The sequence below is a fragment of the Lynx canadensis genome, chromosome A2, assembly GCF_007474595.2.
Source record: "Lynx canadensis isolate LIC74 chromosome A2, mLynCan4.pri.v2, whole genome shotgun sequence".
Taxonomy (NCBI): Eukaryota; Metazoa; Chordata; class Mammalia; order Carnivora; family Felidae; genus Lynx; species Lynx canadensis.
This window is the reverse complement of record NC_044304.2, coordinates 86,507,124-86,534,704: the sequence shown is the minus strand read 5'-3', so window position 1 is coordinate 86,534,704 and position 27,581 is coordinate 86,507,124. Positions and strand designations below refer to the sequence as shown.

The window sequence follows — 27,581 nt, the reverse complement described above, 5'->3', positions numbered from 1 at the left end:
AACTCTTTCCTTAAATTTATTTCTAGCCTTGTTCCTTTCTTCTTATTTTGTTGTTTCACATTCTGTACACATCTCAAATTTCCCAGAAGAGGAATAGAACTAGAAATTGCATCAGGTAAAATCAAAGCTCACAAAGAAAAGATTGAATATTTTGAAATGTAAATAAAACAGTCTTGCTATAATAGCTATTTTGATACATTGTGAGATTGCTCTTGGTTGAAAATTGTTTTAATCTAGTAAAAATAAATAGATTTAAAAATTAGTGCATATTAATTAAGGTTTGTTTTGGAAATAGTATATAGAGATTTTCCAGTTGTTGAAATTAAAGTGTTTCATTCAATATCACACTAAAAAAATATTAATAATAGCCTCGACTGGATTATATAATGCTAGTCAAAAAGTATGGCAGCTTTCCTTTGTTTACAACCAGTTGACTAATCTGACTCATCATGTGGTTGACTATACAGTTTAATTTACTTTACAAAAGATCATAATTTTATATCATAGTCCTATATCCTTTATATTTTTTGTTACCCTTTTAAAAAGTTCTAAGTTCACACTAAGTACACCATCTGGGTTTCTTCTACATAAGTTGAAGAAAATATCAAGAATTATAACTATCATTCCGTTTCCTCAAATCTACTTCTATTGGGTACTATTAATTCATTGGTGACTGGCTATTTAACAATATTCAAGACTTTTTCTAAATAGCTATTCCCAATTTATAGACGCCTGATATATTATTGACAAGTATTTCTTCCTTATTTCCTTATTCTGAGAAAGTGCTCTCACTGGAATATATATTATAACAATTTCTGATGGCTTTAGAGAATCTGTTGTCCCAAAATGGAAGAAGTGGTGGCGATTGGGGAGAACCTTTGTAAGACTTCTTCCTGGTTACCTTGATGGTGTATTTCCTGTCCTCGAGAGGTTTCCCTCACAATGTCTATATTTTTCACTTCATTTGGATACATTGGTTTGACTAAAATCCCACCAGATTGAGAGTCACTGTGTTTGTGTACATCTCTTTAATAAAAATGTAGGTATCTGAGAATCATTACATGAGTATCCACAATTCACCCAGTAGTGTGGATCTATCCAACTGCTTAAGAAACTCCTGATTGAACGGGGATGTATTTATGGAAGAAAGAGACTCTAAGTATTTTTCTACCTCAGAATGTGAATCAAGGCAAAGTCATTGTCAGGAACTAGGTATACTCGAAGACACTAGGGAGCAGTGATTGATAGGAAAACCCTGAGGAAGAGGTTGGGGGTATGGCAAATAAAATCACAAGATGAGGGAGAGAAAGTAACCGAAGTCCTGCTTCATTTCACTCCTCATGGTCACAATCTTATGAGTCGAGATATGCATTACTGACCCATTATTATCCAATGCAAAAGCTGAGACCTTTTAAGTTTACTCCAGAATGAGCTAGGATTCCAAATCCTGTCTGTATGATGAAAGCTCATGCTCTTATATTCTGACCATGTGGCAGGAGACATAATAATTTTTAAAATTTGCCTAGAAACTCTTCTCTCCATAAAAGAGGAACCACTTGCCTTCTCTTCTGCTTATTTATTTTTTGCATCAAAATTTCCCCCCCAAATCTCCTCTAATCTAGAACTCCACTAACAGTCTTGGTACTAAGCTCCCACTGCATTATACAACACAAAATTAGAATGTTTCTGTGGGAATAAGGATTCCTGTATCCACAAGATCAAACGCAAGGAGTTTTTGAAACAAGTCCCAATCATAAATGAAGAAATGCCGAAGGGAAAACAAAGGTCTTCAAATCTACAACCCCGCTAGAGACAGTTGTTAGAGATACACAGAAACAAGCACAGAATTCTCCAACCTCTTCTTGAAATCATCTGTTCTACTCTGCATCTTTACTTCTCAGGAGAAAGACAGATTATTGGTTAATCTGGAAAATAATTAAGCAATTTTCCCTTACCCTGCTATTTCTATCAACCCAAGTCTTTCTAAACTCCTTTCTCCATGAAATAGTCAACATTCTTATTTGTTTGTCATTATTGCAATACTGTACAAATAAGCCACAAGTAGAAAGGATAATAACAGTCATGGTACAGTTACTATGTAACTCATTTGAAACATCTGATGGTTTAAGTCTGGACATCATTGAGGGGCTTTTTTTTCTTTATCTCCAATGAAAATATGTAAGTACTTAGCATATAACCACAGCACGTTATTGGTTAAGGGAAAGAAATTGAAAGGCAGGTGAAGAAGTGTGGAGTTCTTGCTAGAGCTATGTCGTTATCCATGTCAATGAAGAAAACGTAGAGTTGTGCATTTGGAGATCGCTGGGAGTTTCATGGATTGACTGTGGTGTTGACTCTTCCCACACCATGCAGCAAAGCCTACCAATCACCGCCCCGCAGAAAGCTCCGTGTCTACCGGCTCCTCGGGCAGCAGCTTTGGCAGCGGGTACAGCGTGGACAGTGAAGGAAGCAGCGGCACTGCAGGGGAGACTAATCTATTTCCTATTCCAAGGATGTAAGTGGGTTTTATGCTTTCTTGCTTTTTTTTTTCCCCACTACAAAGTTAACAGCATCATGAGTAAGCTTTTCTTAACACTTAACGGGAAATAAGTAGATAATTATCCAGTTCTGAGTCACTGTCCCTGAAACACTTCAGCTGTGTGTGCCTACGTAGAAAAGAGACTGTTCAGGAAAGGTTGGATTCATTTAGTTAATTCCAAGGATGAATGCTGGTCACTTCCCGGACTGTTTAATAAGTACAATCTGTACTTAGTAAAAACAAAAACAACAACAAAACAAAAAAACCTGCTAAAATAATAACTAAAGTCCAGCCCTACTAGTGGCTTGAGGCTTTAATCACACAATGACCAAACACAAACGTTAGTGGTATTTGAGATAAACTTAGATTAATTGACTTTGAACCAAAGCAGATCTAAACATATTTTAAAAGCTCATATATCATGTTTGAAATAGGTAACCTATTGGGTTCCTCATATAGACTTTTCAATGCTAAATCTTACCACAGTTAAAATGGAAGATTTTGAAGCGTTTTCCTATTTTCTAGAACAAATATCAAGCAATGTATTAGGTCCCCAGTAGGTAATCTTGGATTAAAGTTCATTTGTAACAGGTGAAGCCTCAAGAAGATGATACCATAAACCGAATGCAAAATGAAAACAGGTTGTGTTGAGAACGCGTTACCCTGGGTTTAGTCATGGAGGTGGCAAAGATTAGCAGTATCTAAGACACATATGTAGGTTATATCTGTTTCAATATCAAAATCTCAACCTCAGCCCTTTCCTTCTCCTCCCCGACAACTAGTTTTCTGGGTTCTCAAGAACATCTTTGGGTCACACATCTCCAGGATCTAGGTCCCGATGAATCTAGCCTGCCACTTAGTTTTGTAAAGCCTGTGAACTAAAACTTTGCATTTTTAAATGTTTAGAAAAAAGGAGAAGGAGAAGAAGAAGAGCACTTTGTGACACATGACAATTATACGAATTGAACTTTCAGCGTCCACAAATAAAGTTTTATTGGAAGCCACACCCATTCGCTTACGTGTTGCCCGGTACTTCTTCTGCGCTGTAGAGGCCGACTTGAGTACAGTTGCAACAGAGACCATTAAAATCATTTGCTCTCTGGTCCTTTACAGACTTTGCAGACCCCTGATCTGGACCCTGGTTAAAGGATCTCCTTCGTTTTCTCCACATTGAGTGTGGCCATTTCTGGGAGCAGAAATTCGATTTCTCTTTGTTTTAATGTCAAGGTTTTCATAAATCTTTCCTTTTAGTCTCCAGAATAGTTCTAATATTTAGATAATGGCTCAACTTACAAAAGCAAAATAATGGGGACATGGGTTCGTACAGTAAGAAGTGGGTTTATTTTGTGATTTGCAAGTTATATTTTTCCAACTTCAATTTTTTAAATTTATTGGATCACTTGTCCATATCTTTTGCCTTTTTTTTTTATACTTAGGCTATGGATTCAATAGTTATTTATGTTTAATCAGTTCTTTTTTTATTGGAAATTATTTCTTTTTTTTTTAACTTTTTTTAAACATTTATTCATTTTTGAGAGAGAGAGAGCATGAGCGGGGGAGGGGCAGAGAGAGAGGGAGACACAGAATCAGAAGCAGGCTCCAGGCTCCGAGCTGTCAGCACAGGGCCTGACGCGGGGCTCGAACTCACAAACTGTGAGATCATGACCTGAGCTGAAGTTGGACGCTCAACCAACTGAGCCACCCAGGTGCCCCTGGAAATTATTTCTAAAAGGAGTCTGATCTCATTAGTTCTCTGCCTCTGATGATCCAGTTGGAAGAAAATGTCAGCAAATTCATTACATTTCTCTCTCTAGGCTATGAATGTCATATGAATTTGTAATTTTTTAACCACACATCACTTAATATACTTCCAATTTATCCTTACATTTCAAAATAATTTAACACTGCTGATGAAGTTATAACTTCCAGAGAAAAACCACGTTATTTCTTCAATATCTGAATATCTGAAGTAGAAATAGATTATGTGTTTTTACATATATGCCACATTCTAGTTTTGTTTTTCCCATTTTCCTGTTCTCTTATAAATCAAAGCCTTTAAAAACTGCCTAGGACACTATTGTTTTGCCATACGAGCACAAAGAAAAATTCTCTCTTCTAAAGCATTACAGGATATACGTAAGAAGCTGTATTTGGTATTTCTTTTATACACTCTTCTGTGTCTAACACAATTATTGCTTAGGCTAACATAAGAGTTTCGTAACTATTTGTCGGTGCCTGGGTGTTCAGTCAGTTAACCCTCTGACTCTTGGCTCAGGTTATGATCTCAGGGTTCATGAGTTCAAGCCTCGCATCAGGCTCCGTGCTGATGGTGTGGAGCCTGCTTAGGACTCTCTCTCTCTCTCTCTCTCTCTCTCTCTTCTCTCTCTCTATCTCAAAATAAATAAACTTAAATAAAAATAAAATTTTAAAAAGAGTTTAATAACTACTTTGTGATTAACAAATATAAATTATAAATTGTAGTCAGCATGTTCTGAGATGAAGATTATTTCCTGGGAATTCAAAAAAATTGCATCCCTTGCATAACCCACAGTCATTACATTCATTATGTATGAATGTACAGACATATGTTCATTACATTCATTCAAATGTGACCCACAGTCACATTTCCTTCATATTTCAGTTAGCTTTGCAATGCCACACAAATTTCTGTATAATCTTAGAAATGCCTCTAATACTTAAGCCTATGGACCTAATGTTAAAATCAGTTTTCATTAGAAACAAAGACTGCAGTTGAATATCACCATTAAAATTCAAAAGCTAGTACTCGAGGTCAAATAAAAAATTACCAAAACTTTATTTTTATTACTGTTACTAAATACTTACATTATTTTGTTAAACCTAGGCATATATAGGGCAGTAATTTCTTCAGTACTCTCATCTGTCAGATAAAACGGTTTTCCCTTTCATTTGAGCTTGACTCAGCAACAAATTTTTTGGGTTCCCTCCGCTAGTCATAGTGACTGCTCACGGTAAGATTGCTACTGACTTATGAAGCTTTTCTCTCTGACTGGACTAGGGCAGAGTCAATTATTTTTTTTCAGTTATTGTCTATTTTTATTGAGTCCCAATGAAGCAATTACACAAATTAAAGTTTTGTGCATTGCCTAATCAAAACTTTTTTGTATATATTCAGATGCAGACTATATCTATCTATCTATCTATCTATCTATCTTTATACAGGTATATATATGATTTCTAACATTTTTGCAGGTATTTGGTCCTTCACACTTGATAAAAATTTGTGTTTAAACCTCTGACCTAGAATTGTCATAATGGAAGAATGTGATGGCTTTCAACATAAAATGATTTCTGATTTTATGTCTATTCCTCTTTTGTGATGGACAGAACCTTTTCTGTAAAATGGTTAGAGGATCTTTAGAGCAGTTTTCAAGTAAGATGTAATTGGATTCTTAAGAAATGAATACAATTACATTTTCAGCATGTTCAACAAACCAAATATTTTTTTGTGTGAAAGTAAGAAGTAGTTGTTACTAAATACTACTTTTAGAATTATTGCCTAGCAAGTATAGTATCAAGGCGTTCTTTTGTTCAAATACCCATTTTAACACTTAAGGGATTTTATTTCCTCTTTTTAGAACATATTACGTAAGTACATATAAAGACAATTCCAGAATCTTTTCTACGCCATGTAGCTTTTTCTATGACTGAAGAAATACAAAGTAGCCTATAGCGTTTTGGCTGTTACATTATCAATATTCTGAACACAGAGTGCTCAAAATATCATGAATTCTTCATTGATTTGGCCTTCCAGAAAGTTCGAAGCTGAAACTCCAAGAGTAGTAGACTCCGGCTGAATTCTAAAGCCATTATGTGATGCTTATTAATATTTTCTATTTATTGAATTTTACGATGTTTCAGGCACTGTGTTAAGGACTTTATGTGCATTTTCCATGTGATTTTCTCATACCCAGGAGAGATCTAGTGTTACTATCTTTATATTCCAAAAGGAGAAATAGATTCACTAGATTAAGTAGATTCACCTTAGATGACACTAGCATGAAATAGTGAAGCCAGAAGCAGAGACCAGGAGGTCTGACTTCAAAAGCCCATATGCTACACACAGCTGAAAACATAGGCAGGATCTGAAAGTCACTAAGTGAAATAAAAATCTGTGTTATTACAATATTATTTGTGTAAGTTATTTAATTCAGAATTTCCCTCTTCGCCAAAGGGCCTGTATAGATTATCATAACTAAGTGTAAAGATATGAAAACCCTGTTCACTTCTTAAGTTAGAAGTGGGGAAAAAACACAAGCCCCCAATTCTAAAACAAAATTTGAAAATTTCATGACAGTCTGATCTTTGATAAATGAGTCAACACATGAGACACTGAATTTCGAGGTATGATGTTCAGACTAAGTAGGAATAATAAACAAGCCCCTATTTTAAAATTAACACGATGCGGAGCAATTTGCTGTCTTTATGTTTGCCATTCGAGTAATTTATCTCGGGTCTGAATATATAATGTCATTGTATTTTTGTGAACTTGGTCTTCTCGTTTGCACTTAGGAGGTCATGACTTTTTACTTTCTTTTTAAACAGAGGGAAGATGGGGCAGAATGGGCAAGAGCCTGTAAAACAGCCAGGGGTAGGAGTGGGACTAACAGACGCTGAAGGTAAGTTCAAATTTTCAGTATTGGATGCTGGTAGAATCTACATGTTACACCGCAAGCATTTGAGTTTGGTTTTCTCTGAATAGAAATGTAAATTTCTAAGTAGTGATGGTGAAAGCACTACGTAGGTACAGCCTCATTTTCTCTGTTCTCCATTAAAGTAGAATTATTTTGTGATTTCATTTAACCATTTCCCAACTTCTTTGTTTATATTTAACCTTTAAGTAATTTTGGGTCCTGAATGTTTTAAAGAGAAAAAAGAGTGAGGATGACTGGAGAGAGACTCCAATGACCTTCTCAGGAAAAACAAATCACTTGTTGAATTTGAAAAAAAAAATTGTTAAAATACCATGCAAATAGAAAATAAAACATGAGACTTCACTTAAATGGAAATTCTTTTTTTTTTAATTTTTTAAATGTTTATTTATTTTTGAGAGAGACAGAGAGAACATGAGAGGTAGAGAGGCAGAGAAAGAAGGAGACACAGAACCCGAAGCAGGCTCCAGAGCCTGATGTGGGGCTTGAACTCACGGATCGTGAGATCATGACCTGAGCCGAAGTCGGATGCTTAACCGACTGAGCCACCCAGGCACCCCCAAAATGGAAATTCTTAAGAAGAAACTAAGGGTATAAAAATCATTTTAGAGAAAAAAAATGATTGAACTTACTTCTAACGTGAAAACCTCATTTGAAATTAAATTTGGTTTTATTAAACAAATGATAAATGTACAACAAAATGCAAAAAAAAAAAAAATCCTGAACTTCTGCAAACACATATTCAGTTTTTGTAAGGTGAACAAAGACTAGCTTATCTTTCATAATATTGTGATAAGATCTGACAGCACTGTTCTCCTTCTTGAACTGAACCTCCTGTCACTAATTTTAACTATCTTAATTACTTTATTCTATTCCAAGTACTTTCCATGTGTTATCTCATTTAATTCCTAAAATTACCTGTGAAGACAAATAATACTATACACAGGTTTTACATGAAAAGAAGCTGAGGTGCAAATAGCACACAAGAAAAGAGCAAGGAACTGGGACCCGGGAAAATGATGCCGAATCACCTGCTATGAAAAAGAATGATTAATGGCACGGTGTCACAATGACAGTAGATGAAGATGTAGGAAACCCATATTTGGATTTCAAATAGGGTCCTGTTACCTAACCGGTGACCTGATCTGTCTTCGGAAACCTCATCGGGCAAACGCTGCGTGCGAATGATGCCTGAGGTTCCTCATGAATGAGTGGATATCACATTTTTCTGGTTCTACTAAAAGTTTTTCTTGAGATTCATTCACAGACTGCTTTTCTTTTACTGGCTGCCATTTTCCCCAGGGTCCCACCCCAATCTACCAATCATTCTGCACATCCTCTCTCTGCATAAACTCATCACCTCTCATCTATATGTTGATTAGACCCGCATTTACCCTCTGGACTCCCTGCAATTCAGACTCCAATAGTTCATGTGTGCCAGGCACTTGTGTCCAACCAAGAAAAGGGAAACCACGCTGAGTATTTAAAATAGAGGAGATTGATGCCTGACAGTTATTACATACCCCCGGTCTTCCTGAGAAACCAAGCAGTTAGCAGTGAGGTAGCCGACCTAGGGAGGTAGCTGAAGGAAGCTACTGTCCCTGCAAGCTGGAGGCTAGTGAGAGTGGAAACCCAGGCAAGCCTGAATTGCAGGCAGCAGGAGACAAGGAAGAGAAATGGCAAATGCCAGAAATATATACTGAGATACACAAGGATGGGGAGAAATATCCTAGATGCTTTCTTCCTCCCATTCTCCAACCTCTGTCAGTGCCTGGTCAAATACAGATGGAGGCCAACTGGGCAGGGGAGCCTGGGAACCATCCTAGGGCACAGCTGCCCTGACAGGAGAGCAGAGAATGCACCTGAGAATACACCTTACAGCCCAGAGGTGCAGGGCCCAGGCAGTATTTTGCCTGGAGATTCCATAGACAAATCAACTTACGTACACCCTGAACTTAATTCACCCTCTTCCAGATCTTGCCTCCTTCTCCTCCTATGCTCTTCTACTACTAACAAAGTCTGCCCTGGTTTACACCATAATGTGCATCTTTTGCTGTCATTGATCTTTGATCTGTAATTGTCTATTCTTATGCCCGTCTCCTCCATAAAGTTGAATGACATTTAGACCTAAGCTATGATTTAGTCATCCTGGTGTCCCAGCACTTAGCAGAAAGCCTTTGCCTATAATGTTGCTTTCACAATGTTTGTTGAGTAAATGAATAAATAATATAATCATATGTGAAAGTAATGCCCACTGATTTTCATATGACTCTAGTATTCAAGTAGAGAAGCAATTCATGCATACTTTTTTCAAAGTTTACTTACTTACTTTCACTTTTATTTTAATTTTAAAGTTCAAAACTAAAATTGTCTTCATATAAATGTTCATAACTGTCAATGAATAAAAATGTGTTCGTCCTAATACTGCTTTCCTCTTCCTATCAGTCACACAAGAGGGAATCAGTCATAAGCTACTTTGTATTTTACTTAAACTTATGAGTCAATATGTTTATATTTTAGTGAACTGACTAATCAGTAGTTAATCTCAGATTATGGAGCAGAGGGAAGGAGGTTGAGGAAGGGGATAAGATAGAATACATAATGTAATGTGAGTCATTTACAGTCATGTACCCTTTTGGTAACAATATTTTGGACAAGTTATTTTTTACCAACTTACTTTCCAAAATGTTGCCAATATGTAAATTTATAATTGACATAGCTATATGAAGTTTGGCATGAATAGTTCTGTAAGAGATAGGTGATATTGCTAACAATACGGGGAAGAAAACTACAGTAAGTATTTAACCTGTACAAACGGTTTTCAGTTGAAAAGAATACACAGATAGGGACTAGGGAGAAAATTATTAAGTTATCCAAGAATTTAATCATTCTAAGCAGTTAAGAGGAAAATACCAATTTAACGTACAAGATTTTGTTTTGTCCCCATAGAGATATAAGGTCAACTCCGTGTTGTCATCCAGGTAAATTTATGGTGCATATTTTGTTTTGAGTGATCAGAAGATTGCTTTCACTTCCTTTTGTTGTCAGTCAACAAAAACAGCCAATTTGTAGGATAACAAACCAGCAAACAAAGCAGACTTAGTTCAATTTGTTTTTAGACATAATAATTTCTTGACTGGATTTTTCCTCCTTTTAATTCTAATCCAGGACACCAGAAAAAGTGTCTCTTTGCACATTAGCAAGATTATCTTGAGACTGTAGATCTTGCAGTGTTCCACCTCACCCAGAGGGTTTCAGATTACTCATGCAAGCACTTTGTTTTATGCACACCTTGGTCCACTCTAAGGGACACTGATCTACAAAGATATGCATACTTTAAATCAAAAGTATATCAGAGATTTTTTTTAATGTTTATTTATTTTTGAGAGACAGAGAATGAGCGAGGGAGGGTCAGAGAGAGTGGGAGACACAGAATCCAAAGCAGGCTCCAGCCTCTGAGCCTGATGCAGGGCTCGAACTCACAAACTGTGAGATCATGACCTGAGCTGAAGTCAGACGCTTAACCAACTGAGCCATCCAGGCGCCCCAAAGTATATCAGAAATTTTAAGTAATCACCCTTGAACGCTTTGTTTTTATAACATTTTTCTTCTTATTTTGGAATTACAGTGTACACAATACAAAAAGTAATGTTTAATGGGGTTGAAACTTTATGTTGAGCACATTATATGAAATATTTTCCAATGCTAGTCATGTCCTTGTTCTATGTATTGAGTAGATCTATTTATTCTGGGTTCTGATTTTTTTTTTAAATCTATTTTTCCACTTAGTCATTTTCTCCAGTAATGTTGCATCTTCCCTATAGCAGTGACTCATAAATTTTAATCTCATGCTCAGTGGGTCAGAATGGGAGATCAAGCAAAGGTTCTGAGGTTCCAACCTAAGTTGTAGTAGAAAATAGTAACCCTCTTGTGGACTGTCTCTGCTAAGGAATGGTTGAACTTTCACAATTTAAAAAAGTGCACAATGTAAAGTACAAACAAACACTGTGTTTGGCACATGACTACCATCCCTTAAATTGTAGCTATTATTAAAAGTGAATATAAAAGAGAGCCATTTGGATTCCATGCAAGAGTGGGATTCGTCAAGAATGACAAAATGTCAAGCACTTTTTGGAAGAGCTATAGAAGACCACTCCTCTTAAAGATTTAGTTCAAATCAATTAGACTTCCTATTTGTAGTGACAAGTGTTTTCCCAATTTACATCAAAACTCTCCCATACCCCTAATAGATGATCTAGCCCTTTCCTACATTGTTTTCATTAAGTGTTACGTAAGTAATAGTGTTACTGTTTGTTAGTGGGTATCCATATATGTCACATACAGTGACTGGCTTGACGCATTTATTGTCCTAAACCAGGTGTTGGCAAGCTTTTGCAGCAGGCATTAGAATCACACTTTGTATGAGGTTTAATTTGCCTGGCTGTGTGTATTTAAAAAACAATCCCCATACATCATTTATTTTCTTAAGTATCTTTAGAAGCTTTAATTTAATCACTCAATTTCCATTTTCAATGGGACAGAACAAATAAACCTCTACCATTATAGAAATACGCTAAACTCTAGTCACAAATATTTCAAATAATTGACTCTGTGAAAGCACATCACCAATAATGTTAACCCAAGGAAACAGGCACCAGGGGAGTAGGCAAGAGAATAAGATTCAACTCAATGTCTTACGGGAAGTGGGTTTTTGTTGTTGTTAAAAAAGCATAACAATTTATGAAAAAATAGCGAAAGTCTGTAATGACCACAACAATCTCATTTTAGCTCGCATCTCAAGTTTATTTTATACAGATCTATAGTTTACACATAGCTTTACCAGTGATTCATATGAGTCCCTTTTAGACAAATGAACATGTTTTGCAAAGTCCGTGAGAAAGTGTAGGACAGAAATCACTTCCTGAACTAAACCAATAAAAATCTAGGCCTCAGCGGCACCTGGGTGGCTCAGTTGGTTAAGCATCTGACTCGATCTCCGCTGGTGTCTTGGTCTCCGGGGCGGTGAGTTCGAGCTCCTCATTGGGCCCCACGCTGGGCCCCACGCTGGGCCTACTTAAAAAGGAAAAAAAATCTAAGCCTCAGTATTGGAGTCCTGAATCTCATTATCCTGTTTTGACAAATGTTTTTTTTTAAGATTTTTAAGAGTATTTTTCTCTTTTTAAACAGGAAAAAGAAATGGAGTAGATGATGGGTAACTATCTCCTTTAGGGTTTGTAGATTAGAATATCTAAGTGTTCAATGTAAAATATTCATTTCATTTTCTCTTTCCCTGACCAACTGGGGTATTTAAGAGTCAGCCTGCAAAGAGAAAAATATAAAACCACCCTGAAGGCCCTCAATTAGAGCATAATAACAGATGTTAGAAGGGAATCCAATATGTCACCTAGCAAATACTTAATTGAACACTAGTTGTGACCAGCCCTGGGATAAGGACTGGGCTGCAGCATGGAATGTGACATAATCCTTCCTTTACTGGAGCCCCTAAAAGAGTTCCCACAATTCAAATAATAGGTATTAACTTGTTCCTGAAGAAAAATTCATCTCACCTCTTAGACATTTCCCATTTCTTCAAGCTCTATTTTTAATTAAACTGAGAACATTTCAAATTAAATATGAAAAATTTTTTTTGTCTTCTGTATATCACTTCTCCTTTTTTTTATTTTGGAATTTTCAGATTCTGTTCATTTTAGTGATTTCAAGAATGCTCTATCAAGGAGTTAATTGATTAATTAATCCTATGATTGAAGTATAGTTGACTTTCAGTGTTGTATTAGTTTCAAACGTACCACATTATGATTTGACAATTCTATCCATTACTCAGTGCTTACCATGATAAATGTAGTCACCACCTGTCACCGAATAATGTTACTACAATATTATTGACTATATTTCCTATGCTGTATTTTCCATCACAGTGACTTATTTCTTTTATAACTAGAAGCTTATATATCTTTTTTTAAATTTTTTTAATGTTTATTTACTTTTGAGAAAGAGAGAGAGAGCACAAACAGGGGAAGGACAGAAAGAGAGAGAGAGAGAGGGAGACCCAGAGTCTGAAGCAGGCTCCAGGCTCCAAGCTGTCAGCACAGAGCCCGACGTGGGGCTCAAACTCATGAACCGTGAGATCATGACTAGATCTAAAGTCAGATGCTTAACTGACTGAGCCACCCAGGCACCCAGAAGTTTATATCCTTACTCAAGGAGTTCATTTTACATAAAAAGTTTTCTTTTTTTAAGTTCTGTTTTATTGAAGATGACAATGGACAAAATTTATTGACAATATGTTTATTGTTGTAGCTGTTTTGTCAAAATCATTATGAAAATGTGATGTTATTTGGTTTTTATCTCAATTTTGAAGGTCAGGATGTTATCAAGGGAAATGTGATTAGTGGATTATTTTGCATCATTTGATTATTTGCCCTACACAAATTGTGCTTAAAAATTGACCAATGTAGGCACATTATATTATAAAATTGGTTTCAGTAGATTGAACATGTTTGCTTGTTTGTGAGTTTCTTGCCCTAATTTTACTAATACGTACACTTTGTTTTTTTATATGCCTAGAATTGATCAGTGTCACATGTGAGTATATCTGTTTTGTGCAAGGCATTGTGTTAAAATTTGGATGCTACGGAGATCAATTCAATAGGTACGCTGATCTGAGGGGGCTTATGATCTAGGATGGTCCCATCTCATAATCAGGCAGTAAGCGAGCGTACTCAGCCAATGGGTAGAGCCAAAGCATTCGCGGTAGTTGGAGACTTTGCCATAGCTGCTGTTAAATTTTTATTACCTTTAGTAATTGTAATGCAGAGAAGAATTGTGATAAAAATTCATAAATTTGAGAGCAAAATTATGTGCTTTGGGCTTTGGAAAGCATTGCTAAATCTCTGGGAGTCAGTGGGGCGGTGGGGGCATGATTCTGTGCAAGAAGGTAGCGGTGGTGACTGCTTTGTAAGATGGACGAGGTCTAAATAGTTGGCAGTGGGAGAGGCAAATTCCAGGCTGAGGGAACAAGATGAGGAAAGACACCAATGGAAGAAAGGACCTGGGGTATGTGGGAGAAAAGCAGTTCGGTGAAGCTGGAGCAAAAGGTACAAAGGGAGAGCACAGAAACTGGAAATGTGTACAAAGTCAGGTTGGATATGGAAGTTCATGCTCTGTGAACAGTGGGAAGTATTTGATGTTACTGAGGAACTTAGACACAACACTTACAATATTGAATCTTCCTGTGAAAGAACAAGGTAGACCTCTTTTTACATTCAAATCATCTTTTAGGACTTTTTTGGGCTTAAAGTACGGTTGGCCCTTGAACAGAGCAGGGGTTAGGAGCGAGGGCACCTTGCACTGTTGAAAATCTGTGTATGACTTTTACTCCCCCAAAACATAACAACTAATAGCCTACTACTGACCAGAAGACTTACTGATAACATAAACAGTCAATGAACGTGTATCTTGTATGCTATATGTAGCATATACTATATTCTTAAAATAAGCTAGAGCAGAGAAAATAAAAATCATGAGGAAAATATTTACAGTGCTGTACTGTATTTTTAGAAGAAACCTACACATAAGCAGATGTAAATCCACAGGTAACTTCAAACCCATGTTGATCAAGGGTCAACTGTATACATGTGAAATCCAGGTAGAAACAATATATATTATGTAGTTGGACTGTGAATACAGTCTCAATGCAGGTCTCAGTTTGGATCTAGATTCAGAATCGTAACGTAGTAACATGAACTAGCAACAGGGAGGTACGTTATCTCTCTTAAGCTCCATCCACCAGGAAAAGAAAAATCTCAGTAACAACATATACTATGCTTCCCCCGCTCCCCCTGCAAGTGATACACAGGGAAATTGAAAGCCAGAGGATTTTAGTGACTTTAGGGGCAAAGTGAAGACACAAAGTCAAGAGACTTTAGGGTCAGTTATGTCTGACACTAAAGGCCATGGTCCTAACCAAAACACAATGCTGCCTCATCAGGGTTTAGGTGTGGCAGGTGAAGATATTGAACTTACTGGGGAAAATGAGGGTGGTTGTTCAATCCATGGGTATGAGTAACATAATACGTGAACAAAGGATTGAGTCCAGGGCTTTCAAAGTGGGAATTTAAATCCCTGACTCTTGCTGCTGAGTTTAAATACAGACATATGTGGAGTCAAATTTATAAATAATTTTGTAATAAACCAAATTTGTTCCTTAATTTATTTGCTTAGGTATTCTTTACCTAATAGAGGATATTAGGTACATAATGATTTCTATTTTGATCTAGCTCTTTTGTGATGTGAAATGTAATATTTAATTATTTAAATCAATTTCTTTTATTCTCTGTGATGATATAAATCAATTTTCCTGGAAACATTCCTGGAAAACTTTCTTTTCCAACTTCATATGAAATACATCAATCATATTCAAAATTTTCAAGTATGCTTATGTCTGGTAATGGGCTTTCTGGAATATTCTATTGACATATCTATCTTCTATTTGTCTCTACCACACTTATTCAATTATCCTAATTTTATTTTCAGTTTTTGAATTGGACTGTTTTTGAATTGAAGTTTTATTGAAGCTCTAATGTTGAGGTAATTGATGTCGGTACATAATATTTTCTTATTCATCAACATGGTATATTTTTATATGCCAGTTTGGACATGCTAATTTTTATATGCATGAAATCAGACAACTTACTGAAAGTCTCTAAGTCTCTGGCTCCTAATCTACAAAAGTACGAACAGCAACAGTACTTCCCTTGTCAGTGTGTTGCAGGGATTGATGGAAATAGTGTGATGTACTATGCACTGTGGCTGCCTCATAGTCAAAAAAATGCTCATTATCATTGTCCTGATTGTCATCTGCGTCGTGTAAGTTATTACTTCCCGCCTCATTTTCCCCAAGCTTTTTTAACTCGTGTTCTCTAAAATGATTTCTTTTTCAGCCTTTGGCATTCCAGTGGAAAAGGTGCTGTTTTTTTTTTTTTTAATTTTTTTATGTTTATTCTTGAGAGAGGGAGAGACAGAGAGAGACACACAGAGAGAGAGACAGAGAGAGAAAGAGCAGGGGAGGGGCAGAGAAAGGGAGACAGAATCGGAGCTGACAGCACAGAGCCTTATGCTGGGCTTGAATTCATGAACCGCAAGATCATGACCTGATGATCTCAAGTTGGACCCTTAACCTGCTGAGCCACCCAGGCACCCTGAAGGTGTTTTTAGGGTCCTACATTTTCCAATTTGTTTCCAAATACAGGTATTAGGGTATTTCAAGCTGTTCTTCTCCCCCCCCACCCCCCACCAAATAATGCTGATGTAATCTCTTGTATTGTAATGTGTCCCCCCTCTTGAGAACGGCTTCCCTAGACCTGATCATATTTTCCCAACCTGCCCGAGTACAAAATCAGTGCAACTGATTTCTGGAACTGTGGTATTCACTAGGAACTTAAAATTGAAGGTGTCTATTAAAAAGTCTATTCTTGAAATATAAAAATCATTCTGGGTCTTTACGCTGAGCCAGATTCATCTCTGGAGGTTATTGACGGACCACTAAATGTTAAATAAGTTTCTGGAAGAAACCATGGATATTTCTTAGCCTTAGTACAGTTCAAAGAACTGGCAGTTACCAAACTTAAAGCCCAGAATATTTTAGGCTCTCAGAAATTAATATTTCTAATGACAATTTTTAATATTTTTAAAATGTCTTTTTTTTTTTTTTTTTTTTGCCTAGAAGTCCCTGAAATGCTTGCATTGGGAGTCAGTGCTCTGATTTATTTATCAGAGAGCAGGTTTTAAATCAAGATAAGGACATTAAATATAGCAAAAGATACTGAATGAATATAAGCCAAGAGTATTCTCTCAGCATAGGTGTAGAAAATTTGTAAAATAGATGTATATATGTTATAGACATACAGTGTTTACCTTGTTCTAAATGCCTTTTCATTATCTGGTTCATTTGTAACAAAACAGTAGAGGACACAGATATGAAATAATGATTCCAAGTTTATAGTTATGGAAACAGAGATTCACAGCAATGAAACCATTCACTGAGAGTCACATAGCAACTAATGAAATAGTCTGGATCAAAACCTACAGATACATCATCTAATATCACCTGACTCTGGCCCATTGTACTTTCTAACATTTTTATCTTTATATTGATAGTTATAGTGCTACTTCATGAAAAATTATTTTGAGTTTATGAGTCTATAATAATTGGAAAGGAAAACTTTCACCTATGTTGATGCTTATGGCCAATTAACTAATATCAATGTCAATTACATTATAGACACTATGTAGCTTACCAAAAAGTTTTAAATCTTGTTTTATCAGATACTTAAAATTTCCACAAAATTGCTGTGCTCAAAATAGAATTGTATTAACAAAATAGATGTGTACACAAATGAAATAACATAATGTATATATGGTAATATGATTATAAATTTTAAATGAAGTGGACATTTTTATTTAGTAGAATATAATTGTGTCATAATTTTCTTCTGTAAGAAAAGAAAACTAATCTACTAGATTATGACATATACCCAATATTTTTAAATTGGATTAATAAAATAAAGTTAAAAATAATATAAATATTTAAGAAATTTAGGAGACTATTTGTATAACCTTGGTGGCATTTGCAGAGTAGCTCTCTAGCCATTAAATGAAACCCACAAACCATGAAATAAATAATAGATTTTTTGTCTGCAAAAAAATAATAAGACTTATATGTTACAAGAACCAAAAGCAAAGGCAACAAGCAAGTGATGAATGGGCTAAAAAAGTTAATATATGATCATCAAATGATCATTATCCTAAATAAATATCTCCTTAAAGGTCTCCCATGTTTTGCTCAAATAAAGAGGAAAAAAAACATGTTTAGAAATTATGACATGGCATTTCAGTGAAACTGACATTTCACTGTAGAGAATTTATCAATTAACTTATAATTGTTAAAATAAAAAAATTAAATGATAAAGCCACCAGGTTCAAGTTCTAACTAATAGTAATTCCACAGGAAATAGTAAGAATGGAGAGGAATATTATTCAAAAAATAGCACATTTCTGTCCCAAATCAAAGAAAATAAATTTCCATGTTGCAAAGACAAAAATGAAGAGACCTACACCTGGCTTAACATCATCATAGTTCAGAAAACCAAGGAGGATTTCAAATATTTCTGGAGACAGTTAATTAATTAAAAACATTATATACAAAAGAGGAAGGATAGGGATCCATAAAATTTCTGACCAGCAAAATAAACATTTACAAGTATAGAGAAAAATGGGTAATGCCCTTGAAATTCCAAGTGGCAGGGGTTGTGACTAAAATTCTATCCACAAAGTATCCGTCAAGTCTAAGGGTTGAGTTAAATCATTTTGGGGAAGGCTGAGTCTCAAAAATTTTGCTACTTATGCTACCTATCTGGACGTTACTTGAGGATATGTTCCACCAAAACAGAGGCTAAATCACACTTGGTCACACGCTGACACACACACAACTTGGGCACCAAGAGACAGGAAAAGTAGAGGAAAGAAAGGTGGGAACTTCAGTGAGCAAATGAGAAGAATCTAAAGACAGTAGCCAGGTGGCAGGTGCAGGGAGCACCTGGGAAAATCTGATCAGACCCTGAAGAATTCTAGCTGCAAGTGGGTGATGAGTGGGGTGTGAGTGCAGGAGGGGAAAAGAGAAATTGCCGGAAGTCATGATGTGTCTGGCCAAGTGAAACATGGTTTTGAGAGGGGTTTTAGTACTCTTGGATATTTTACAAACAGTTAAGGGTAGTACACAGAAAGCTAAGCAAATTGTGAAACAAAAATAATCATTTGAGGGAAAACAAAAAGAATTAGGTAAAGAACCCCATGAATACCCAAATGGTCTCAGATGTGAACAATGTTAGTCAACTTAATATAAAAGCCAAATATTAGTATAACCAAGATTGTAACCTAAGTATGTTGTAAGGATGAGGAAGGCTAAATCTTCATTTACCAAAACAAAAAATCAATAGGTTATAAAGGCAATACCAAATTATTTTAAGAAATATATATACAAGGAACCAAAGAAACAGAAAATAGGCAACAATAGGTTTTTCTTGGTGATTTTTTTCAAGGGTTAGGGAAAATGAAGAATTGGGACGTGTGAAAATTGATTTTGGAGAAAGAAGGCATAAAACGTACAATGATTCAACGTTTCCACATAGGAGAGAATAAAAAAATAGAGCTAGTGATCAAATAGTATTAACAAGTACAAGAAATAAGTGCCATTATTTGCCACAAATAGCTTCCTCCTATTACCCTAAGTGATTATGAATATTCATTTCTTAAAACTCTTTAGGAATAGTTACTGCAATTAAGTGCTGTCATTAACATACTCATTCATTAAAGATATTCTGATCCTGTTACATAGAGAAAGCTCTTTCACTTTAAAGAAACCTGACTTTGATGACAATAAAATACAGAATCTCTGGGGAAGAAAGGCTGTGGAATTCAAACTATCAAGTTGCTTTACCACTTTTTTCCCTGTCACCCAAGAGTTGAAATGAATTTTATAAATGTTCAGCAACAAAAATTTCAGAATTCTGGAAAATGCTAGAATTCATTCAAGATAATTTGTTTTTCTACCATTTAGATTATTAGATATTTTCTCCAATTAAGACATTCTTATTTATTTTATCCAGAAAGTCATTTGGAAATTTATGTAATTTTTTGTAGGGAAAAAAACCCTTTTATATTTAAGCAAAAAGGTAGAACTACCTTCCGCCCCCCCCCCCAAAAAAAAGACCAGCACATTTCACAAAAAAAGCCTTTACTCAACCGAATAACACTTTCCCTGAGGAAACCAATTTTACAGATAAGGAAGTAACGCAGACCTAAGATAATATACTCAGAGGAGAGTGCACACGGCTTCTTTTTAAACGTTTGACCGCTAGTCTCTAAAACAATCAGTGTATTCTATTTGCTTTGCAACAATAAAAATCATAGGGGGGAAGAAAGCATTCACCTATTTAATTCTTTTATTTTAAGAAAGAATTGCTCTCTATTCAAGTCATCTTTTGCACTTGAGTATTTTCCTGCATGAAGCAGATGTGGTTTTAGACTGTTATCAAAAGCAGATGCTTACTTGCTCACAAAATAGCACACCATTGTGAATTCTATAATTTACATTGCCCTCTGATGTCCAGAAACTGTCATTGGTGTTAAGGAATACTGAGTAGCTGTAGCAGAGCTTTATCTTATGCATTTTATTTTGACATTATTGCTGATATATATGTATACATATTTCGTATGTGTATCAACAATATATATATATATATATATATATGTATTCTATACCTGTATATATCTATATTATATAGATGTGTATGTATTCTATTTGATGACTCATCTTAAAAAATGAACATATCCTCCTCAGTAATAAGAACCAACCATAGAATCACATTCCATTTGTTTGCTAAGCACTTGACTGGCATCTTTAAAATTTTGGTGGCCCCAATTCTTTTTTTTTTTTTTTATGAAATTTATTGACAAATTGGTTTCCATACAACACCCAGTGCTCATCCCAAAAGGTGCCCTCCTCAATACCCATCACCCACCCTCCCCTCCCTCCCACCCCCCATCAACCCTCAGTTTGTTCTCAGTTTTTAACAGTCTCTTATGCTTTGGCTCTCTCCCACTCTAACCTCTTTTTTTTTTTTCCTTCCCCTCCCCCATGGGTTCCTGTTAAGTTTCTCAGGATCCACATAAGAGTGAAACCATATGGTATCTGTCTTTCTCTGTATGGCTTATTTCACTTAGCATTACACTCTCCAGTTCCATCCACGTTGCTACAAAGGGCCATATTTCATTTTTTCTCATTGCCACATAGTATTCCATTGTGTATATAAACCACAATTTCTTTATCCATTCATCAGTGGATGGACATTTAGGCTCTTTCCATAATTTGGCTATTGTTGAGAGTGTTGCTATGAACATTGGGGTACAAGTGCCCCTATGCATCAGTACTCCTGTATCCCTTGGATAAATTCCTAGCAGTGCTATTGCTGGGTCATAGGGTAGGTCTATTTTTAATTTTCTGAGGAACCTCCACACTGCTTTCCAGAGCGGCTGCACCAATTTGCATTCCCACCAACAGTGCAAGAGGGTTCCCGTTTCTCCACATCCTCTCCAGCATCTATAGTCTCCTGATTTGTTCATTTTGGCCACTCTGACTGGCGTGAGGTGATACCTGAGTGTGGTTTTGATTTGTATTTCCCTGATAAGGAGCGACGCTGAACATCTTTTCATGTGCCTGTTGGCCATCTGGATGTCTTCTTTAGAGAAGTGTCTATTCATGTTTTCTGCCCATTTCTTCACTGGGTTATTTGTTTTTCGGGTGTGGAGTTTGGTGAGCTCTTTATAGATTTTAGATACTAGCCCTTTGTCCGATATGTCATTTGCAAATATCTTTTCCCATTCCGTTGGTTGCCTTTTAGTTTTGTTGGTTGTTTCCTTTGCTGTGCAGAAGCTTTTTATCTCCATAAGGTCCCAGTAATTCACTTTTGCCTTTAATTCCCTTGCCTTTGGGGATGTGTCGAGTAAGAGATTGCTACGGCTGAGGTCAGAGAGGTCTTTTCCTGCTTTCTCCTCTAAGGTTTTGATGGTTTCCTGTCTCACATTTAGGTCCTTTATCCATTTTGAGTTTATTTTTGTAAATGGTGTGAGAAAGTGGTCTAGTTTCAACCTTCTGCATGTTGCTGTCCAGTTCTCCCAGCACCATTTGTTAAAGAGGCTGTCTTTTTTCCATTGGATGTTCTTTCCTGCTTTGTCAAAGATGAGTTGGCCATACGTTTGTGGGTCTCGTTCTGGGGTTTCTATTCTATTCCATTGGTCTGTGTGTCTGTTTTTGTGCCAATACCATGCTGTCTTGATGATGACAGCTTTGTAGTAGAGGCTAAAGTCTGGGATTGTGATGCCTCCTGCTTTGGTCTTCTTCTTCAAAATTCCTTTGGCTATTCGGGGCCTTTTGTGGTTCCATATGAATTTTAGGATTGCTTGTTCTAATTTCGAGAAGAATGCTGGTGCAATTTTGATTGGGATTGCATTGAATGTGTAGATAGCTTTGGGTAGTATTGACATTTTGACAATATTTATTTTTCCAATCCATGAGCAGGGAATGTCTTTCCATTTCTTTAAGTCTTCTTCAATTACCTTCATAAGCTTTCTATAGTTTTCAGCATACAGATCCTTTACATCTTTGGTTAGATTTATTCCTAGGTATTTTATGCTTCTTGGTGCAATTGTGAATGGGATCAGTTTCTTTATTTGTCTTTCTGTTGCTTCATTGTTAGTGTATAAGAATGCAACTGATTTCTGGACATTGATTTTGTATCCTGCAACTTTGCTGAATTCATGTATCAGTTCTAGCAGACTTTTGGTGGAGTCTATCGGATTTTCCATGTATAATATCATGTCATCTGCAAAAAGCGAAAGCTTGACTTCATCTTTGCCAATTTTGATGCCTTTGATTTCCTTTTGTTGTCTGATTGCTGATGCTAGAACTTCCAGCACTATGTTAAACAACAGCGGTGAGAGTGGGCATCCCTGTCGTGTTCCTGATCTCAGGGAAAAAGCTCTCAGTTTTTCCCCGTTGAGGATGATGTTAGCTGTGGGCTTTTCATAAATGGCTTTTATGATCTTTAAGTATGTTCCTTCTATCCCGACTTTCTCAAGGGTTTTTATTAAGAAAGGGTGCTGGATTTTGTCAAAGGCCTTTTCTGCATCGATTGACAGGATCATATGGTTCTTCTCTTTTTTTTTGTTAATGTGATGTATCACGTTGATTGATTTGCGAATGTTGAACCAGCCCTGTATCCCAGGAATGAATCCCACTTGATCATGGTGAATAATTCTTTTTATATGCTGTTGAATTCGATTTGCTAGTATCTTATTGAGAATTTTTGCATCCATATTCATCAGGGATATTGGCCTGTAGTTCCCTTTTTTTACTGGGTCTCTGTCTGGTTTAGGAATCAAAGTAATACTGGCTTCATAGAATGAGTCTGGAAGTTTTCCTTCCCTTTCTATTTCTTGGAATAGCTTGAGAAGGATAGGTATTATCTCTGCTTTAAATGTCTGGTAGAACTCCCCTGGGAAGCCATCTGGTCCTGGACTCTTATTTGTTGGGAGATTTTTGATAACCGATTCAATTTCTTCGCTGGTTATGGGTCTGTTCAAGCTTTCTATTTCCTCCTGATTGAGTTTTGGAAGAGTGTGGGTGTTCAGGAATGTGTCCATTTCTTCCAGGTTGTCCAATTTGTTGGCATATAATTTTTCATAGTATTCCCTGATAATTGTTTGTATCTCTGAGGGATTGGTTGTAATAATTCCATTTTCATTCATGATTTTATCTATTTGGGTCATCTCCCTTTTCTTTTTGAGAAGCCTGGCTAGAGGTTTGTCAATCTTGTTTATTTTTTCAAAAAACCAACTCTTGGTTTCGTTGATCTGCTCTACAGTTTTTTTAGATTCTATATTGTTTATTTCTGCTCTGATCTTTATTATTTCTCTTCTTCTGCTGGGTTTAGGCTGCCTTTGCTGTTCTGCTTCTATTTCCTTTAGGTGTGCTGTTAGATTTTGTATTTGCGATTTTTCTTGTTTCTTGAGATAGGCCTGGATGGCAATGTATTTTCCTCTCAGGACTGCCTTCGCTGCGTCCCAAAGCGTTTGGATTGTTGTATTTTCATTTTCGTTTGTTTCCATATATTTTTTGATTTCTTCTCTAATTGCCTGGTTGACCCACTCATTCGTTAGTAGGGTGTTCTTTAACCTCCATGCTTTTGGAGGTTTTCCAGACTTTTTCCTGTGGTTGATTTCAAGCTTCATAGCATTGTGGTCTGAAAGTATGCATGGTATAATTTCAATTCTTGTAAACTTATGAAGGGCTTTTTGTGACCCAGTATATGATCTATCTTGGAGAATGTTCCATGTGCACTCGAGAAGAAAGTATATTCTGTTGCTTTGGGATGCAGAGTTCTAAATATATCTGTCAAGTCCATCTGATCCAATGTCTCATTCAGGGCCCTTGTTTCTTTATTGACTGTGTGTCTAGATGATCTATCCATTTCTGTAAGTGGGGTGTTAAAGTCCCCTGCAATTACCACATTCTTATCAATAAGGTTGCTTCTGTTTATGAGTAATTGTTTTATATACTTGGGGGCTCCGGTATTCGGCGCATAGACATTTATAATTGTTAGCTCTTCCTGATGGATAGACCCTGTAACTATTATATAATGTCCTTCTTCATCTCTTGTTACAGCCTTTAATTTAAAGTCTAGTTTGTCTGATATAAGTATGGCTACTCCAGCTTTCTTTTGGCTTCCAGTAGCAATGATAAATAGTTCTCCATCCCCTCACTCTGAATCTAAAGGTGTCCTCAGGTCTAAAATGAGTCTCTTGTAGACAGCAAATAGATGGGTCTTGTTTTTTTATCCATTCTGATACCCTATGTCTTTTGGTTGGCGCATTTAATCCATTTACATTCAGTGTTATTATAGAAAGATACGGGTTTAGAGTCATTGTGATGTCTGTATGTTTTATGCTTGTAGTGATGTCTCTGGTACTTTGTCTCACAGGGTCCCCCTTAGGATCTCTTGTAGGGCTGGTTTAGTGGTGACAAATTCCTTCAGTTTTTGTTTGTTTGGGAAGACCTTTATCTCTCCTTCTATTCTAAATGACAGACTTGCTGGATAAAGGATTCTCGGCTGCATATTTTTGCTGTCTAGCACCCTGAAAATCTCGTGCCAATTCTTTCTGGCCTGCCAAGTTTCAAAAGAGAGATCAGTCACGAGTCTTATAGGTCTCCCTTTATATGTGAGGGCACGTTTACCCCTTGCTGCTTTCAGAATTTTCTCTTTATCCTTGTATTTTGCCAGTTTCACTATGATATGTCGTGCAGAAGATCGATTCAAGTTACGTCTGAAGGGAGTTCTCTGTGCCTCTTGGATTTCAATGCCTTTTTCCTTCCCCAGTTCAGGGAAGTTCTCAGCTATTATTTCTTCAAGTACCCCTTCAGCACCTTTCCCTCTCTCTTCCTCCTCTGGAATACCAATTATGCGTATATTATTTCTTTTTAGTGTATCACTTAGTTCTCTAATTTTCCCCTCATACTCCTGGATTTTTTTATCTCTCTTTTTCTCAGCTTCCTCTTTTTCCATAACTTTATCTTCTAGTTCACCTATTCTCTCCTCTGCCTCTTCCATCCGAGCTGTGGTGGTTTGCATTTTGTTTTGCATTTCCTTTAAAGCGCTTTTCAGCTCCTCGTGACTGTTCCTTAGTCCCTTGATCTCTGTAGCAAGAGATTCTCTGCTGTCCTGTATACTGTTTTCAAGCCCAGCGATTAATGTTATGACTATTATTCTAAATTCACTTTCTGTTATATTATTTAAATCCTTTTTGATCAGCTCATTAGCTGTTGTTATTTCCTGGAGATTCTTCTGAGGGGAATTCTTCCGCTTGGTCATTTTGGATAGTCCCTGGTGTGGTGAGGACCTGCAGGGCACTTCCCCTGTGCTGTGGTGTATAACTGGAGTTGGTGGGCGGGGCCGCAGTCAGTCCTGATATCTGCCCCCAGCCCACCGCTGGGGCCACAGTCAGACTGGTGTGTGCCTTCTCTTCCCCTCTCCTAGGGGTGGGATTCACTGTGGGGTGGCGTGGCCCGTCTGGGCTACTTGCACACTGCCAGGCTTGTGATGCTGGGGATCTGGCGTATTAGCTGGGGTAGGAAGGCAAGGTGCACGGCGGGAGGGGGGGCAGGCTTAGCTCGCTTCTCCTTAGGTGATCCACTTCAGGAGGGGCCCTGTGGCAGCCGGAGGGAGTCAGATCCGCTGCCGGAGGTTTGGCTCCGCAGAAGCACAGAGTTGGGTGTTTGCGAGGAGCGAGCAATTTCCCTGGCAGGAACCGGTTCCCTTTGGGATTTTGGCTGGGGGATGGGCGGGGGAGATGGCGCTGGCGAGCGCCTTTGTTCCCCGCCAAACTGAGCTCTGTCATCCGGGGGCTCCGCAGCTCACCCTCCCTTTGTCCTCCAGCCTTCCCGCTTTCCGAGCAGAGCTGTTAACTTATGACCTCCCAGACACTAAGTCGCGCTTGCTGTTGGAACACAGTCCGTCAGGCCCCTCCGCTTTTGCAAGCCAGACTCAGGGGCTCTGCTTGGCCGGCGAGCCGCCCCTCCGCCCCGGCTCCCTCCTGCCAGTCCGTGGAGCGCGCACCGCCTCGCCGCCCTTCCTACCCTCTTCCGTGGGCCTCTCGTCTGCACTTGGGTCCGGTGACTCCGTTCTGCTAATCCTCTGGCGGTTTTCTGGGTTATTTAGGCAGGTGTAGGTGGAATCTAAGTGATCAGCAGGACGCGCGGTGAGCCCAGCGTCCTCCTACGCCGCCATCTTCCTGCGCCTCGGTGGCCCCAATTCTTATAACAACTCTCTAAACTAGGTATTATAATATTGATGAGATTCCCACTGTCTAACACAGAGGCTTGCATAAAACACCCACTTAATAAATATTTTTTGAATCGAGAAACCAAGATTCAGAGAGACTTAAGTATAAATCAAGCCTAGTATTATGGGGGTGACATTTGAATATACCTGCCATGAGCAAACATCTCTAAAAGTGATATTAATCATGTATGCCGACGTACAGCTTTTTACGGAGTTTATCACTCTAAAACTGAACTCAGGTGACATTTCTTCAATTAAAAGCTATCTAATCTACTTAAAACTGTAGTAATTCTGCATTTGTATTGGTTGTGCTTCTTTTTTCACAAAGCCCAGCTGGATCTGCAGAAGATGATTAATTATGAATCTCTACCAGAAAGAACCAGTGCCGTGGGGAAGACAGATATGTTCGTGGACAATTATAAGAGTTATAATACAAGTGAATGCACATTGAATATTAAGGCACTTTGCTTTAGATTGGCTGAGGAAAGCCTTCCTGGCAGGGAGTACTTTGGTAGATGGTTCTTGAAATAAAAGCAATAACAAGTATAACTGGAGGAGGGTTGGTGAGGTTTCCAATAAGAGGAAGCTTCACGTTCAAAGCCTTAGGATTGTGAGAGACTATGTATTATTGGTGAACCTGTGGGCACTTCAGTGTGACTGAAGCAGAGTTTTATGCTGGAGGGAGACAGGGCTTGAAAGGTAATCATGGTTCAGATAACTTTTGAAGTATCAGACACTGTCAGCAGGAATTTAAACTCAACCCTGTAGACAGGCAATTGGAAGCTAAGGATGGATTTTTAAAAGGAATATTACGTGATCAGATTTGGTCCTATGAAGGATGTATTATAAGGGATCACATCTGTAGTCAGGGGACCAGGT

General features: G+C 37.3%; 1 protein-coding gene across 1 annotated transcript in view; it reads left to right on the top strand.

Annotated features, from left to right (window-relative positions):
- The window catches only part of PCLO (piccolo presynaptic cytomatrix protein), a 421,831-nt gene that overhangs the window by 365,783 nt on the left and 28,467 nt on the right, over positions 1–27,581 (top strand). The window contains 2 exon segments of the mRNA XM_030307861.1: positions 2,374–2,515; positions 7,124–7,197. Coding sequence (XP_030163721.1) covers positions 2,374–2,515; positions 7,124–7,197 — 216 coding nt within the window.